This window comes from Rattus norvegicus, chromosome 11 (assembly GCF_036323735.1).
Source record: "Rattus norvegicus strain BN/NHsdMcwi chromosome 11, GRCr8, whole genome shotgun sequence".
Taxonomy (NCBI): domain Eukaryota; kingdom Metazoa; phylum Chordata; class Mammalia; order Rodentia; family Muridae; genus Rattus; species Rattus norvegicus.
The window spans coordinates 97364866-97382580 of record NC_086029.1 but is presented as its reverse complement, the minus strand read 5'-3'; the positions used below and the strand labels follow the sequence as shown (position 1 = coordinate 97382580).

At 50.5% G+C, this 17715-nt stretch overlaps 1 protein-coding gene across 1 annotated transcript; it reads right to left on the bottom strand.

Annotated features, from left to right (window-relative positions):
* Positions 1-3460: 3460 nt before the first annotated feature.
* Sdf2l1 (stromal cell-derived factor 2-like 1) lies at positions 3461-5703 on the bottom strand. Its single transcript, NM_001109433.1, has 3 exons — positions 5466-5703; positions 4939-5135; positions 3461-4089 (listed from the first exon to the last, which is right to left on the bottom strand). Exons 1-3 carry the CDS (start codon positions 5647-5649, stop codon positions 3808-3810), a joined length of 663 nt encoding a protein of 220 aa, NP_001102903.1. The 5' UTR covers positions 5650-5703; the 3' UTR covers positions 3461-3807.
* Positions 5704-17715: the final 12012 nt, after the last annotated feature.

Sequence of the window (17715 nt, the reverse complement as noted above, 5' to 3'; positions counted from 1 at the left end):
AAACAGGAATCTTTATACCCAGTTAAAAGGCTGAGAAAAAAAAAAATGTTTAAAGCAGACAGAGCTGGGGCTGGGGTTTAGCTCAGTGGTAGAGCGCTTACCTAGGAAGCGCAAGGCCCTGGGTTCGGTCCCCAGCTCCGAAAAAAAGAACCAAAAAAAAAAAAAAAAAAAAAAAAGCAGACAGAGCTGGTTTTCAATCTTCAGAAACTCATTTTGTCCACTTTATTTTAGATGTAGTGTGTGTGTGTGTGTGTGTGTGTGTGTGTGTGTGTGTGCGCGCGCGCGCACGCGCGCGGGTGTCTGTACCACCATGTACATGACTAGCGTTCAGGGAGATCGAAGGCTTTTCATCCTCTGGAACTGGGACTACAGAGGATTGTAAGGAAGCACATGCATGCTGAAAATGAAACCCGTGTCCTCTGGTAGAGCAACCAATGCTCTTAACACTGACCGGTCATTTCTCGGTCCCTCAGAGCACTGTTTTTTTGAGACATTATATACCACTGGTTAGCCAGGAACTCACTGAGTAGACCAGGCTAGTCTTGTGCTTGTGGTAATCCTCCTGGGTCTTTGTAGTGCTGGGGATGCAGCCACCACACTGTACCTTTCCACACAGATACAAAACACACAGAAATCCCAGCATTCAGGAAGTGGGGAAAAGACCAGCCTGAGTTACATGAAATACTGTGTTTAAGGAGAGGGGCCTCACCAGAAAGAAGGCTCAGTGTTTACAGGGTGGGCTGCTCTACCAGAGGACTCAGGTCCCATGTCAGCATCCACATGTTGTCTCACAAGCATCTGTAACTCCAGTTCCAGAAGTTCTGACTTGCTCTTCTGGTCTCTTAAAGCCATTGCATGCACAGACATATGGGCAGGCAAAACACCCATACACATAAAGATAAAAATCAAATGTAAAATTAAAGTGTCCAGCTGCTGCTCCTCGGATCTTGGTTTGTCGTATTCTATATTCTTCATGGAAGCAACTTTCCTGCTCCAAAATCTTATTGGATACCCAGGACTCCTACCTGCTGTGCACTTGACTTCTTTCCTTAATCCACATTCTAATGCCTCGCTGCTTTCCTGGGTGGACCATAGCAATACCCCCTTGCATGGACAGCATATATCGAGGCTGGAGTGCCCCACCCAAACCCTCTTGGCTCTTCTGCAGAGAGAACAGCCCACTTGTGATTCTGGCTGCTGGAACCCTTATCCAATACATGGAGTAAGAAATACTACAGAACCCAGCCAGCATCCCTCAGCCAATGAGAGATGTTCGCTGGGTGCCTATCCTGGCTTCCATTCCTTTCAGATGGTATGACTTTAGTGAGACTTCCCCCAATAAGACTGAGTGATAGGGTGGACCCTTCCCACAATGCAGCTTCCCCTCAATCAGCCCCACAGCTCTACACATTGTTTACTGAAATCCCCTCCTAATCATCCACTTCCATGTAAATCCTCTCAGAGGAGAGGATTGCAGATTTCTACGTGAAGCTCAAGAGTTTGAGGGCTGGAGAGATCAATTGCATGGCTGTCAAAATCGAGTACTGCTCTTGCAGAGCTGTTAAAATTGAATTGAAATGGGGCTGGAGAGATGGCTCAGTGGTTAAAAGCACTGACTGCTCTTCCAGAGGTCCTGAGTTTAAATCCCAGCAGCCACATGGTGGCTCGCAGCCATCTGGGATCTGATGCCCTTTCTGGTGTGTCCTCAGAGAGCAACAGTACACTCACATACAATAAATAAATCTTTAAAATTTTTTTAGCACCCATACTAGATAGCTCACAGTCATCTGCAATCCCAGCTCCTGGAGATCCAACACCCCTTTCTTACATCTGAGGACACCACATTTGTGTGCATGTTCTCTCTCTCTCTCTCTCTCTCTCTCTCTCTCTCACACACACACACACACACACACACACACACACACACACAATTTAATAAACATTTAAAAGTTTGGCAATACATCCAGGCACAGAGATACACATCTTTTATCCCAGTACCTGGGAGGCAGAGGGTGGATCTCTATGAGTTCACTATGCCAGGTCTATATAGTGAGTTTCAGACCAGCCAGAGTCACATGGTAAGATCTGTCTCAAAAATATAAGTTTGTCAGTGGAAAGACCAGGTCTGTTAGGAATAGGGGAGTGATGGTCCAAGGCATAACTCCCTCCCCTCAGGATTCAAATTAACTGCAGCTTTTCTCTCACCCACTCATTAATAGTCAACTGATTTCCCAAGTCCATGTGATCTCTGTTCTTCTCACACTATCCCAAGTCCCTCCTCCAACTGTCGGCCCAGCCTCTTAGGAGTTTCTGGCCCTCAGGAAATCAACCACTAACTACTAGTACTAATAATCATTCTACTAGTTCCCTGAAGTCCTTATGACCTGCTCAGCCAAGCCCAGGCAGTCTGTCATTTCTTCCACCACCTCTAGAGGCCACACACGCACCACTACAGAGCTGTCAGCTTACTTGGCGTGGGCCCTTCTGTTGGTGTCAGCTTATTTAAACTATATACATTATGTGCATTATTTTACCCAATTTTAGTGTTGGAAATGGGCCCTGTGCCTTGTACATGCTAGAAAATGCTCTCTATAGCTTCAAACATACCAATTACCAACTGTTCCACAACTCAATCCCCTAGTCCTCTGGTCTTGTCTTTAAATTATACAACCTTAACCACCTAGATTGGTTTTGTTGTTGTTGTTTGTTCAGAAGGGGGAGGTTGTCTTCCCTTGAGATGTCCTTTCTTACTCTTTTAAAATTACACGTGTCCCTCTAGGTTTGTGTACACATGTGCAGGAATAAGAGATCTGAACAATCCCTCCTGGAGTTACAGGTTGTAGTTGATAGTCCTCTGAAAGTGCAGTCTGTGCTCATCACCACCGAGTCATCTCTCCTAGCTCTCCTCTTTCCTTAGGGCCTTGGGAGGTCCTAGTGGGGGCTTAATAATGCACCTGGGGCAGGTCAGGGTAAGGAAGTCTGGGAGCCTGAGGTATTAATTTCCACTAGATAGGCAGAATCCTCAACTGGCCTTTAGTGAAAGAAAAGTTTCAAAACTGCCACAACCACCAGAAGAATGGGCTCCTGAGAGCAGGAGATGAGGGAACTGGAGAGCTTGAGCCCCATCCCAGTTGTCAGGGCCCTGCAGCCAAGCCCGTCCAATAGAAACGTTGCCTAAGATCAAGTCCTGGAAATGAGGTTGATTGCTACAAGGACTCTGTAGGGTAGACAGGTGAGATCACAGTTCAGGGCAATATTTTAATGCACGGACAGGTATCCCAAAAAGGTTTGGAACCAGTGAGATGGCTCAGCAGCTAGTGTGTGCTGTGTAATGCTGGCAGGCTGAGTTTGATCTCTGGAGCCAACATGAAGGTAGGAGGTGAGAAGCGACAGAGTTGTTTTCTGACCTCCACGCATCACTGAGGTACAGGTAGCAACATACACACATCTCATGCACTCACACTGTAATAAAAATTAGTTTATTGAACAGGTTGGGGCCAGCTGTGGTCGTATACACCTTTAATACCAGCGCTCAGGAGGCAGAGGCAAGTGGATCTCTGGGAGTTCCAGGCCAGCCAGGGATACATAGTGGGACGGTCTCAAAAATTATTTGAACAGGTACTTGAGACATGTGAGATGATGATGTGGACAGATATGACTAGCACCCTCAGGTCCTCCCCAGGGTACAGCAAAAATAATCACAAACCAACATTCTTTAATCAGAAAGGCACTTGAGGGCCCCTACAGAGTCTTACACAAGAGCAGCCCTGCGGATTCCCACTCAGCCACCCTCCCTTCCCATCCGGCTCAGAGTTCATCGTGACCTGTGGAGGGATCTGCTCCGGGCTTGATGAAGATTCCTTCCATGGCCTTCCACGTGTTGTGTGCATTGGCACTAGGCATGCCATGCACCTCATGCTGCCCACGGATTGGGTTACCATACTGTTCACCAGTAACTGACAGGAACACAGAGGTGCCAACATGCTGGAAACGGACACTGGCCTCTCGCTCCCAGTGTTGCCCAGAACATCGTACTGTCCACAGGTCCAGGTCATCACCCTCACCGTCTTCCCCAAAAGCACTCACCTCCTGAGAGTGTAAGGTATAGAAAGTCACACACAGGGAACAGACTCCCCTGAGCTGCATGTCTAGCTGTAATATGTGCACCTAGTATCCTGGGCCTCTGGTCCTTTCTCTGACATTCAGCACCCACAGCTGAGCAAATGGAAGCCAAGAGTCCTGCCCTAGCCAGGTGTGGTGGCAAATGCCTTTAAGCAGAGCACTCAGGAGGTATAGGCAGGCAGATCTCTGGGTGTTTAAGGCCAACCTGGTCTACATAGTGCATTCTAGGACAGCCAGGGCTACATAGAGAAATCTGTTCTCAAAAAAAAAAAAAAAAAAAAAAAGATTCCCACCCCATGGTAGGTTCTTCAGATGCATAGAGCCTCTTGTATCAGTCGTGTAGTGCCCACTGGCCTTATACCCAAGTTCCCAGGCTAATGGCCAAGTTCCCTATCTCCAATATTTCCCCCTGAAACTCCCCCAAAGCACTGTCAGGTTCTCCCCATAACCCTACCAGACCAGCTGCAATGGGGCCTATGTTTTAGCAGGAGTAGGGATAAGCTCTCACTTCTCTTTCAGACCCAACCTGAGTTTCTCCTTCCTGCAGTTTCCTATTCTTTGCTGTGTGGGTCCCCCTACATGTCCAAATAGGAACTCATCGCACTGACTTCTCTCAATGCTTCTCCTAACTCGGTAGGGGAAGTTCCTTGGGACAGGACCCAGAGCAGAAGCTCTATAAACTTCCGTATATGAACTCCCAATTCACAGTAGCTGAGACTGAATCCCTCCCCCTACATCTCTCCGGCACACCTCCCTCCCGCTGTCATTTGAGTCCCTGCCCTGCGCAGCTTTGGAGGGGTTCGGAACAGGGCTTGCCTGGTTGTTGGATAGCGGTGACGGGAAGTGGTGCGTGTGCAGGTTCTTGCCGGTGAGCACGTGCGTGAGCCGCACTGCCTGCCCACAGCGCACTGGGAGCCCGCGCGGGCACCCACCCTCGGAGCCGCCGCGAATCCGCCAGTAACTATTGGCATCGTCGGACGCCTCCACGCCGGTTACCGACTGTTGGCCGCTGCCTGAAGAGGGACAGCCCACCCCACCCGTAGTTTCTAGTTAATCACAAACCTCCAGACCCTCGACTTGAACACTAAAAAGTTTTCCCCACAGCCCCTTACCACTCCAGGATCCGAAGGGCTCACCCTACCCCAGGCCGGACCCTAAGTGGTGGATACCCCCCACACCGCGCGCGCGCGCGCAACCTCACTCCCCGCGGCTTCTCTGTCAAGACCCAAAAGCCCGTCTAGACTCGCAACCCCTCGGCTCCCTAACAACCCACAGACCCCGCTAGAACCACCTGATCTTTAAGCCTCCGCCCCCTGGCGGTCCCAGTCACCACCCCTGCGCACCGGATCCGTATTTGATGTCATGTGAGTGCAGCCGCACTCTGTGGTGGGTGTTGAGTAGCTTCAGCACTGACCCGCAGGTCACTAGCCCGGCGCTGGCCTTCGACGCGCCACCGCTCCGCACCGAGAGCGCCAGCAGCAGCCCCAGCAGCGTCAGACCCGCTAACCCGCGGCTCGCGCCCAACATCGTGCCGGCCGGCCGGGTTCCAGTTGCTTTGGACCTCGGCGCTTCCGTCCTCAACAGCAGCCAATCCGGCGTTGACAGCGCCCTCCCTCGGCAGCCAATCGTCTGCGCGCGCGCGTTCCTCCTGCACTACTATTGGATCATGTGCAGCAGCCCCACCCCCAGCTTCCAAGGCGGTAGCTGGGAGGGGGCCGGAGACAGCAGGAGGATTTTAACTGGTCCACGCTTCCAAGGACCTGCCAATAAAGCAGTGGCTGAGGCGACCGTCCCCCAGAGGTTGGTTGCCTCTAGTCCCCGTTAGAGATTCTCGGGTGTAGTAGGTACGGGAACCCCTTTGACCCTGGACCCCTACACTTGAGTCGCGTGTCCCTCCTCTCAGAACCCTGGGTAAAGCTACAGACTCTGTGTGAATCACGAGATTTTGTGGTCTCAAAGTGGACAAATAACAAAGTTATTTAAAATCTCCTGGCTCCATGCTTTCTGAATTCTCTTAGCCAAGCAGCTTCTTGAGTCATTTAGTGGCAGAATCCTAAGGTTGCTGGATAAGATAACTGTGAGCCCTCATACATACATACATACATACATACATACATACATACATACACATACATACTTACTACATACACGTACTTACCCACATTCACTCCCTATCTATCTATCTGTCTATCTTTCTCTAGCCAGCCAGCCAGCCACCTAGATGTTAGGTATTCACAAAGGAACTGCCCCTCCAGGCTACATTACTAAGAAGCTGATGATATGTACTTAGGCCACTAGTTACCCACTAAAGTTTATGTTTCAGCTGCAGATGTAGCTCAGCTGACTGAGTGCTTGTCCAGTAAGTGCAAATCCCTGGGTTTGATCATTAGCAAGTCAACCCTCAAGTAGTAGAGGCAGGAAGTTCAAGTCTGAGGTCATCCTCTCTGGAAGGGTGACAGGCAGATCTCAGGTTTCTAAGTAAGCTGTGTCAGAATTGTTAGAATCAAAATAGAATCATTTGTCAAGGCTTTAACCCAAACTAATGTGTTAGGTATGAGGCTGAGAAGGAGGGGGTCCTTGTGCAGGTATGTCTGACAAGAGTAACTTACAGAAGGCTCAGCCAGAAAGACAGCCTTTCACGAAGGCCACCCCAGACTCACAGGAAATCTCTCTGTAAGTACACCTGCCTAGAAACCACCTGCTTTCTGTGGCTGTTGTAAAACACTCAAGCATGGAGGAAGGGCCACTTACAGCTTGCCCGCTTCTTCGTGTGCTCAGATCTTTGTTTTATTTATGTATTTTTCAAGATAGGGTTTCTCTCTGTTTTCTCTCAGGGTCCCAGCTATGGTTGTCCTGGAACTTGCTCTGTAGACTAGGCTGGCCTTGAACCCAAAGATCTTCCTGCCTCTGTCTCCTGAGGGCGAATCCCCACATCAGGTTTCAGTTAGCTTTCTTGGTTCACTGTTGCTTTGTTGGGGTTTTTGGTTTCGTTTGTTTGTTTGTCTTTGAAACAAAGATACACTATGCCGCCCCAGCTGTTCTGGAACTCACTCTGTAGAACTCACAAAAATCTGCCTGCCTCAGCTTCCCAAGTACTAGAACTAAAGATATTCCTCCATTTACCACTATATGCCCAGTCAGCTTTCTTTCTTTTTTTAAAAAATCATTTATTTATTTATTACATATGAGTACACTGTAGCTGTCTTCAGACACACTAGAAGAGGGCATCAGATCCCATTACAGATGGTTGTGAGCCACCACGTGGTTTCTGGGATTTGACCTTGAAAGACCAGCGGGGTGGGGAAGACCCCCCACTCAAATCTTGAGATGACACAACCCCCAAGAACTCACGAGAAATCGGTCTTGATGTAATGAACAAGAGGTGTATTTGAGGAACCAGAGCTCTGGGGACGACACCTATCTCACACAGGAGACAGAGGAGTCGACCCGGAGCCCAATTTGGGGAAAGTATTTATAGGGAAAATTACATAGGTAGTTGGCAACAGTTACACAAAGCAAAGCAATTTCACTGGTTTGTTTACATTGGAGCACATGATCTAGCTTGGGCTCAGTCCAACTCCAGGCCACCCTGCTTCTGGGGCAAGCTGACCCCAACTCTTTTTCCTCAGGACTGGTAAGTCAGGCCTTATTGAGGCCAGGTGGTCTACGGCTAGGCTACTTCCCCATAACATGTGATGTTATTCTTTTGTGAGGTGCACTGGCCCTCACAGCAGGGGTAGTGGGGGATAGTTTAAAAATCTTTATTCTTTGAAATGCAGGACCTCTGGAGGAGCAGTCAGTGCTCTTAACCACTGAGCCATCTCTCCAGCCCAGCCTGGTCAGCTTTCTTATACAACCCAGGACTACCTGCCCAGGGCTGGTCCCTCCTACATCCATTAGGAATCAGGAAAATTCCACAGGCCCATGATGTGAGGTGGTCCCTCAGCTGAGCGTCTCTCTTCAGGTTCATATTCAAGAGCCTCATACTCCCTGTTTGAGCTCAGACTGGTGAAAGACCTCCGGAGAGGACCTTTCCCTCAGGAGGAGACCCCAAGCGCCCAATGACCAAGCCGAGGCCACTCAGATGCAATCAGCAAGAGGGTTTATTGGAAAACACAGGTACCTGCGGGCACACAGTCTCTTCGGAGGACTTGCGCGCCCAGCAGCTCCAGCATGGGCCTTTTATAGGGTTTGGGGAAGCAGAAGCGGGCGTACAGAAGCAGATGCATAGTTACGGGGATTGGTGGATTTAAACGAGGCATATAGACATGTTCACATATGATTGGTTATTTCACATGATGAGGTAATAAGGTATAGCTACACACATTGGCAGGTTTGAATCATATTCGAATGAGGTTGTAACATGGTAAAAGAGTATGTGCGGGCTGGGACGTCCTGAATGTCGGGGGCTAGGGGCTTATCCCTTCCTGCCAGATCCGGTACTCCTAGTCTGTTCTGTATTCCTTTCCTTTTATGGTCTGTTAGTTTTAACGGTGACTCGGCCCTAGGTATCTGGGCGTGCCTGGGCTCGTTCAAGCCTGTTGCAGCTCTGAGTTAAGACTCATGGGGTGGGTCTTTCATTTTCCCCCATTTTCTTTTAGACTTGAGTAAAATCCTTTACTCAAATCGAATTCTAAGGAATCTCTTCCTGTTGTCTTACCCTCTGGTATTGTTGGGTGAGAACAAGCATCTGAATGACTGAGAGTCTGTTCTTTATGAACTGCATCAATCTGTTTAGAATGCAGGGGCCAAAGAGGAGGATTAGGAGGAGGATGATTAAGGGTCCCATCAAGGTGGACACCAGGGTAGCAAACCAAAGGGATCAGTTAAACCACCTCTCGAACCAGCCTTGTTGGGAATCAAACAGCTTCTGTCTCTGGGCCAAGCGATCTCGGAGCTTAGCCATGTTATTTATCTCTCACTAATCCTGTATGGTCTGCATAGAAACAACATTCTTCTTTTAGAGCAGCACATAGCCCTCCTTTGCGAAGGAACAGCATGTCTAGCCCTCTCCTAATTTGTAAGACTACTTCAGACCAAGATGTTAAGGACTTTTCTAATGCACTCACGGATTCCTCGATAGCTTTTAGATCTGCATTCATGGCTGCTTGTAGCTGACGAAAGTGACCCGTCTCGATGAGGGCGGTGGTCCCCGTCCCTATACCTGCAGCCATTCCTCCTAAGGTGATTCCTCCTAAGAGTAGAGCTAGGGTCATGGTGATTGGTTCTCGCCTGAATCGAGTCAGCCCCTCAAAATGTGAGTATATGTACTCGGGCCCATGGTAGGTGACCTTAGGCCAAATTTCTACCAGTACACAGTAGTCTGAGGATCTGCGGAGGATTGCGGCGGAGATACAAGGTGTCAATCCAGTGTTACAGGCCCAATAGGTGCCTGTAGGAGCTGCTAGGTAGTAGCTTCCAGTGGGGATCCTCTTGGTGATAGCGCAGAGGACCTGGTGAGTGGGGGGTATGGTCCCTATACAGAGTCCCTGTCCTGAGACTTCCGGCAACGTCACCCTATGGCTAGGGAGGGTTGTGCAGCTGGCCGGAGCCGTGGTCTGATTAGTATAATTCCCCATGACTGCCACACCCTCATAATAGGGCGGGCTAGAGACCAGGCACAGCCAGCATTCTTGGGTCTTGTCAGGTTCTGAATAATTGAGTGCCAAGTATGCCCCAGTCACTAAGTTGATTAGCTGGTCTCCCGTTCCTAGCAGCCGAGGGGCCGGTGTGGAAGGGTCCCTAGTCAGGGAGGGAGTTGTCAAGATATCCCCGGAGTTCTGAGTGGTGTTTAGCCATAGTGGGGGTCCGACCGGGGGCAGTGCCGGTGCTGGTCAGGAAGGGGGCTTTTGATCCATGAGGACTGGGTTTGGACCAATCTCTTGTCTGACCCCTTCTCTTCACAGAGGGAGAACAGGAGTCCTGGGTTAGTTTGGCCAGGGGTATACAACTGTATCCCCCACCTATGCCCCACCTTCCAGTCTGTGTTTTTACCTTGATCCGTGAATTCTATTGTAATTCGAGATTCCCCTGGAGTCTCAGGGGAGAAGGCCACTAAGTCCCCCTTCTTGGTCCCCCATCATCCTCGAGTGTAAGTCTCACACCCCCACTTAGCGCAGTAGAAGGTCTCAGGACCTCCGCACTCCCGTGTCCTCTTACCTCCGGGACAAGTATACCAATCAGAGTGTCTGCAGGGTGGGTATGAGTTGTGGGGAGTCCGCTCAGTATGCTCCCAGGAGTCCTTAGCCAGTTGACAAAGGTCGAAAGTCAAAGGGGGCCACTAGGTTCCTTCAGCATGCTTACCATTAGCTAGGACTTGAGACCAGCCCGTCTCTAAATTAGTTATTATCCAGGACATATTATATACCTGGTGGGGGCTAGCTCCCAGACTCGCCCCACCCCTAGTCCATAAGACAGTTAAGAGCAACAACGTGAAAATCTTAGCTTTAGGGGGTTTTGAGTGCGTTGAGCCTTCCATGTCTGGGGCGCGATGTTGTGATCTGCCGTTTCCTCAGGTCGGGCTGCCTTGGCGTGAGACGCGTGGATCCAAGCTGCAATTCCGTCTACCTTCAAGGCTGTCGGGGTAGTCAGGAGAACTGTATAGGGTCCTTTCCACCGAGGCTCGAGATTCTTGGTCTGATGTCTGCGCACCCACACGGTGTCTCCGATCTGGAACGGGTGCGGCACCGTCGGTTGTTCAAGCCTGTCTTGGTAGGCTGCGGCTAGAGGTTTCCAGATGTCTCTCTGCACGATTTGTAGGGCCTGAAGATGTGCTGCCAAGGAAGGGCTACTAGCGAATTCAGCGATATTTGAATCAAAGAAATTGATAAATGGGGGTGAGGTCCCGTATACTATTTCAAAGGGAGTCAGGCCATGGGAGCCCGGTGTATTCCGGGCCCGGTATAGGACTAGGGGTAGTAGGGACACCCAATCCTTTGAGCCAGTTGCAAGCGTTAATTTAGATAAAGTCTCCTTAATTGTTCTATTCATGCGCTCTACCTGTCCTGAACTTTGGGGTCTATAAGCACAATGTAACTTCCAATCAATCCCCAAATAACTTGGCCACCAACTGACTTACCTGGGAGACAAAAGCGGGCCCGTTATCTGACCCCAATACTTGGGGCATTCCATACCTGGGGAAGATTTCTTCAAGGAGCTTCTTGGTCACCACCTTGGCCGTTTCATGTTTCGTGGGGAAAGCCTCTACCCATCCGGAGAAGGTATCTATGAACACTAAGAGGTATTTGTGTCCGTACATACCAGGCTTGATTTCAGTGAAGTCAATTTCCCAGTGGGTACCAGGCCGATGTCCTCGGGGACGGACTCCTTGTCCAATTTTAGCTTTTCCTGGGTTTACCTGAGCACAGGCCCTGCAGCTTTCAGTCACCTCCCGCAAGGCCTGATCTCGTCCCAGGAGGTAGGTGTCAATCTCTTCTCGTCTTAAGAGGGTCTTCATCTTCTTGAGTCCCAGGTGTGTTAATTTATGTAGGTAGGAGATTAATTCAAAGGTCATCTTCGTAGGCATAACTGTTTTCCCTGTGTAGACCCACCGTTTTAGCTGTGGGTACCAAACGGGGTACCAAATGGGGGTACCAAATGTGGGTACCCCCATTTTCTGTAGGAGCTTTGTGTCCTCCGTGGTGTAGAGCCAACTGGTCTGTTCCGGCTGTGGAGACGTGGGTTGATCTTGGTCTTTTAAGGACAGAACTTGGGTGCCCATGGCGGCCTCACGCGCTGAGACGTCAGCTAGCCGATTTCCCCGTGCCTCGGGGCTGTGTCCCTTCTGATGCCCTGGGCAATGTATAATGCTCAGTCTTTTTGGTAGGAACAGAGCTGCCAGGAGGGCCAGAATTTCAGTCTTGTTCTTAATGTCCTTACCCTCAGATGTGAGCAGCCCTCTTCTCCGGTAGATCTCTCCATGGATGTGTGCCGTAGCAAAGGCGTAGCGGCTGTCTGTATATACATTCAGCCTCTTACCTTCTGCCATTTTGAGCGCCTGGGTTAAGGCAATGAGTTCAGCCCGCTGTGCGGAGGTACCAACAGGCAAGGCACTTGCCCAGATCACTTTGTCCTCCGTAGTGACCGCGGCTCCAGCTTTCCTTTCCCCGTTCACCAAGTAGCTGCTACCATAGGTGTACCACGTATGGTCAGCATCCTGGAGAGGTCGGTCCGATAGGTCTGGTCTGGTTCCATGTACTTCTGCAAGGATCTGCAGACAATCATGCTGTTCTGCCTCCTCAGTAGCCAGCTGAACCCATCGATCTGTAGTCCAATGGTATCTCTTGCTGCCAGTGGCTCCTTGTACCCAGGCCATCCGGTCGCTGAGTTGTCCAGGGGCCTGGGTGAGGACTGAGTGCTGGGCTCCTGTGTCCACCAGAAAGGTGACTGGCTGCCCCCCAACTTCAAGAGTTATCCTGGGCTCAGGGGGGGGCTCCGGGCCCTGACCTCCCTAATCTCCATCTAGGGCCAAGAGGGAGGTCTGTGGGCGGGGTCTTCGGAGCCCGCTGGGTTTCTTAGGGCAATCTCTGGCCCAGTGTCCTCTTTCTTTGCAATAAGCACATTGATCCTTATCTAGCTTTGGCCCCTTTCGAACTCCCACCCTCTCTCCCCTTTTCTCTTGACCCTGAACTACGGCGGCCAAGATTCGACTCAACTCTCTGCTTCTTTTTCGGTCTCCCTCATCCTTTTCTCTACGTACTCTATCTTTCTTTTCTTCTTGTGTCTCTCTCTTGCTATAAATTCTTTCTGCCTCCTTAAGTAAATCCTGCAATGTATACCCTTGTAAATTTTCTAGTCTCTGTAGCTTGGCCCTGATATCTGGTGCTGCCTGCCAGATGAAGGACATGGAGACATTTGTCATTTGTCCTGGATCATCTGGATCATAAGGGGTATACATGCGATAAGCTTCCTTAAGTCTCTCTAGGAAGGCTGAGGGAGTCTCCGCAGCCTCTTCTACCACTTGTTTCACCTGAGCCAAATTGGTGGGGCGTCGTGCCGCCCCTCGGAGACCCGCTAGGAGCAACTGGCGATAAAGGCGTTGGTGTCTCCTACCTTCAGCCGTGGTGAAATCCCAATCAGGTCTCGTAAGTGGGAATGCGTCATCGATCTCTTCCAGGAGCAAGGTGGGGCGTCCATTGTCCCCCAAAACATGTTTCCTGGCCTCTAAGAGCACTCTCTGCTTCTCCTCAGAGGTCAGGAGGGCCTGTAAAAGTTGCTGTATATCATCCCAAGTGGGCTGATGGGTAAGCAAGACAGATTCTATCAGGTCGGTGAGAGCCACCGGATCCTTAGAAAAGGGGGAGTTGTGTTGTTTCCAGTTATATATGTCGGCCGCTGAGAATGGCCAGTATTGCGTCTGGCCGCCAGCCCCTTGTCTAAGTGGAAAGGCCTGGGAGGTGGAGTCTGGCGCCACCTCGAGTCGTCCCCGCAGTCTTCCAGCCACAGGGGAAGGGGCCGCCTCGTGTCGAGGTCTAGCAGGCGGCTCCACTTCCTCTTCTCTGGGCGGGGCTGTAGGTACAGGGTATGGAGGAGGTTCTTCCAACAGGAGATCTATAAGGGGGGAATTTGGGTCCTCTGGGAGGACAGGTTTCGGGGGAGGGACTTTGGGAGACTCTTCCTTAGTTAGAGCAGGATAGAGAGAGGAAGAAGCAACCAAAGGGTCAGGTGGGCTCGGGGAAACAGGTTTAGGGGAAACAGGAAGCCAATTCGGGTCCACAAAGGGTTCTGCCCAAGGAGGAGGGCTAAATGCCAAGCTCTCCCAGGTGACAATGTAGGGCACCTGGTCAGGGTGTCCGTATGGCTTCTGGTGGAAAATCAGGTCCTTAACCTGCAAAATAGTGGTCTTGTTAAAAGTGCCGTTCACCGGCCATCCCACATCGTAAGTGGGTCACTCGGACGTGCAGAGGGTCTGCCATTTTCCTTTCTTGATCTCGACCGACTGATCACGTGCTCGGTCTCGGACGTCCTTCCAATGGTCTAGAGTGAGACTCAAGGGGGTTGTTAGCGATTGTCCCATGGTAGCTTCAAAGAAAATTAGGGCACAAATTAGACAGACAAATCCAATGATCAGACAAATAACAGACAGACGCGCCGCGCGGCTTCGACGTAAAACCCAAAACAAAGAGTCAGATGGAGGTGCCGAGGGTCCGGACCCTCTCCTCCAACCAAAACCACGTATCCCTCCGATACGGGCTGAGCCCCAAAGAACCGGGCTCCAGACACCCTTGGAACGTCTTCCAGGGCTGCGGGGGGAGAAGTCCGAGCTCGTCAGCTCCTTCTCTGACCCGCCCAAACGGAGGCGCTGAGGGTCCTGAACCCTGAGACACCGAAGGCCCTGGGCCTTCTCCTCCGACCAAAACCCAGATCTGAGTCCAAAACTGAGACGAACTGAACACGCGCACAGGACAAGACAAGACAAGACAGGGCAAGACACGACAGATGCCGGCCGGCTTACCTCCCGGTGGGTGGTCGGTGATCTCTGGGCGGAGGATCTCCAGATCCCGGACGAGCCCCCAAAAATGAAAGACCTCCAGAGAGGACCTTTCCCTCAGGAGGAGACCCCAAGCGCCCAATGACCGAGCCGAGGCCACTCGGATGCAATCAGCAAGAGGGTTTATTGGAAAACACAGGTACCTGCGGGCACACAGTCTCTTCGGAGGACTTGCGCGCCCAGCAGCTCCAGCATGGGCCTTTTATAGGGTTTGGGGAAGCAGAAGCGGGCGTACAGAAGCAGATGCATAGTTACGGGGATTGGTGGATTTAAACGAGGCATATAGACATGTTCACATATGATTGGTTATTTCACATGATGAGGTAATAAGGTATAGCTACACACATTGGCAGGTTTGAATCATATTCGAATGAGGTTGTAACATGGTAAAAGAGTATGTGCGGGCTGGGACGTCCTGAATGTCGGGGGCTAGGGGCTTATCCCTTCCTGCCAGATCCGGTACTCCTAGTCTGTTCTGTATTCCTTTCCTTTTATGGTCTGTTAGTTTTAACGGTGACTCGGCCCTAGGTATCTGGGCGTGCCTGGGCTCGTTCAAGCCTGTTGCAGCTCTGAGTTAAGACTCATGGGGTGGTCTTTCACTGGTACCATGTGTACTGCTAATCCTTGTAGCCAACTAGTATTATAAAATCATTTTGTAATTTCCATACCTCCTTTTAACTTCCTGCAGTATGTTCATAGCTTGTACCCATTGAGAATGCTGTTATTCCCAAAACTATATTTTTGGGGACTCTCTTGGATTTTCTTTTCGGTAGACGGGTTATACTCTAGAGCAAAAAGGGGGGAAACCAATATTTTTCTTTGAACTCCTGTGTGCCTGCAGGTACCTGTGTTTTCCAATAAACCCTCTTGCTGATTGCATCTGAGTGGACTCGGCTCGGTTATTGGGCGCTTGGGGTCTCCTCCTGAGGGAAAGGTCCTCTCCAGGGGTCTTTCAGTAGAGCGATGTCAGCTGAGACAGACTCATGTGCTGAGGCAAGACCCATGGAGGACATGTGATGTTTAGAGAGAGTATAAGAAGGACTCAGTGGGCAGTGAAGGGAGTTTGGCTTGCTTACATAGCTAAATGTGTGGGGAGCGGGTGTGGCCGCAGTCCCAAGATGGCACCCGGGACTGCAGCTAAGTCTTATGACTAGCACCTGACTTCCTCACACATCCGAAACTAGCCACGGCCATTGTGAGAGCTGCGCAGGCACACCATGACGCAAGATCAGGCCATGTGACGTGGACCTATGAACTGAGATTACGCAGACTGGATAGACAAGGCGGAGTTGAGGGAGGATATAAGGGAGTGTGCTGGGCAGGGGAGGGGCTGGAGAGAGAAGAAAGAAAAGAAAGATTCCTGCTTGCATGCTGTAAGGTTCCTGAATAAACTGCTTTGAGAAGAACGCTGTGTCGTCGCTCTTTTCTGCGGGTCAGAGACAGAAGCGACATAAATGCCTGTTTGTCCTGCCTCCTCACTGATCTCCCTTCCCTTCGATGAGGGAGGCGCAACCTAGAACTTTTCCTGGCATTCCTATTGGTCCTGGTCCCTCCTTGCTGACTCATTTGGATTGGGCTGAGGCCTGGCCATTCCTGCTAGGTTGTGCCACCACACACTACCAAACTGGACTGCTGGCGTATTCATAACTGTTTGTGAGCGGATCAAGCTGCCATTACTGACCTGCAAACTGAAGTGCTGATTTCCTGGCAACGCAGACGAGATATGCTCCAAAGAACAATTTCTAAGCAGGTCCTCTTCCCCCAAGTCCTTTCTTTTCCACTTCTGGTGGGCAGTGGGCTAGAATGGAGGTTAAAGCATTTAAGAACCATCATTAAAAGTAGAGAGAGAGGGGTTGGGGATTTAGCTCAGCGGTAGAGAGCTTGCCTAGCAAGTGAGAGGCCCTGGGTTCTGTCCCCAGCTCCGGAAGAAAAAAAAAAAGTAGAGAGAGAGAAATTAAAATTACGCTTTTTTACGTTTTTTTTTTTTTTTTTTTTTGCTTCTATGTGCGTTTCACATCATGTACTCCAGTTCTGCATTGGTCCCCTCAAACCCAAACTTTGCCCCTGTATCCTTCCTACAAAATAAAAACTACACCAACAAAACAAAACACAGAAAAAGTCTCATAATGGAAGCTGTGGTATGTCACAGTCTGTTCCACCGTATGTCTCTCTGTGTACACATCTTCACTTGCAAATGTTCGTTGCAATGAGTCATTGGTCTGGTTCAACATCTCTGGCTTCCATGATACCATCAATATTGGATTCTCGCCCGGTGTCATGACGCATGAAGGCAGGTGAGCTGTTCCTGTCCCTTGTGGTTTGTAGCACTCGGGACAGTGGGTCCTGCACCTTGTCTGGGCAGCACAGTAGGGCTGGCCCTGGCCAAGGGGTCATGGTTGAACCAGCCCCAAGGGTGTGCGAGCGGGAAAGGTGACCCAAGTCCTCTTGGACTGCAGCACTTGAGAGACTGGGCCACTGGAGCTGGCTCTGGAGGTGCAGTGCAGATGAGCAAACCCCGAGGTTATGAGAGCCGGAGAACTGACCTTAAGCGGATTTGGTAGCCTGGCTGAGGCAGTGCCAGGGAGTCAATCCTGGTGGTGCAGATAAGAGAGGTGGTATGCTCACGGACCACCTCAGCTACCACCCAGGCCCAGATCTAGGGCTCTGAGTTGGCCCACCCCAAAATCTGTTTCATTTGCAGTTGAGATTTGTGAAAAAAAAAATCCTGCTGATCCAAAGTTGCAGGATCTCCGTGGCACGGGGCAAGAATCGTTTCCTCCTTGTGCCTCCCCTGCACACCACAGTGACCAGCTCACCCTGTGAGGAGTTGCACAGGTGTGATCTTGGCATCTCCAATGCCCTCCACCCTTCCAATCATAGTCTGCCTCTTGGTTCAGATTCTCAAGACAGTTTGAGCAGTTCAGCCTGAGTCGACAGACTCACGGAGGCCCAACCAAGTATCGAAGGGTTCATAGCTGGTGTCCAAATGCGGTCGTGAACAGTACCTCTCACTTTGAGCTTGTTAGCATAGGTAAAGATGTATGTTCCTCTCCTCCCTGTTAGCAAAGGTCACTGTGCCCACTTTCTCTCAGCTTGAACCTGTG

Bases quoted from the DNA above. Each gene is read 5' to 3' on its own strand.
- Sdf2l1 (NM_001109433.1), bottom strand. From the start codon at position 5,649: ATGTTGGGCGCGAGCCGCGGGTTAGCGGGTCTGACGCTGCTGGGGCTG. The intron at 5,136-5,465 runs GTGCGCAGGGGT...GTCCCTCTTCAG, and splicing joins TGACATCAAATACGGATCCG to GCAGCGGCCAACAGTCGGTA. The intron at 4,090-4,938 runs GCAAGCCCTGTT...TTACACTCTCAG, and splicing joins CACCGCTATCCAACAACCAG to GAGGTGAGTGCTTTTGGGGA.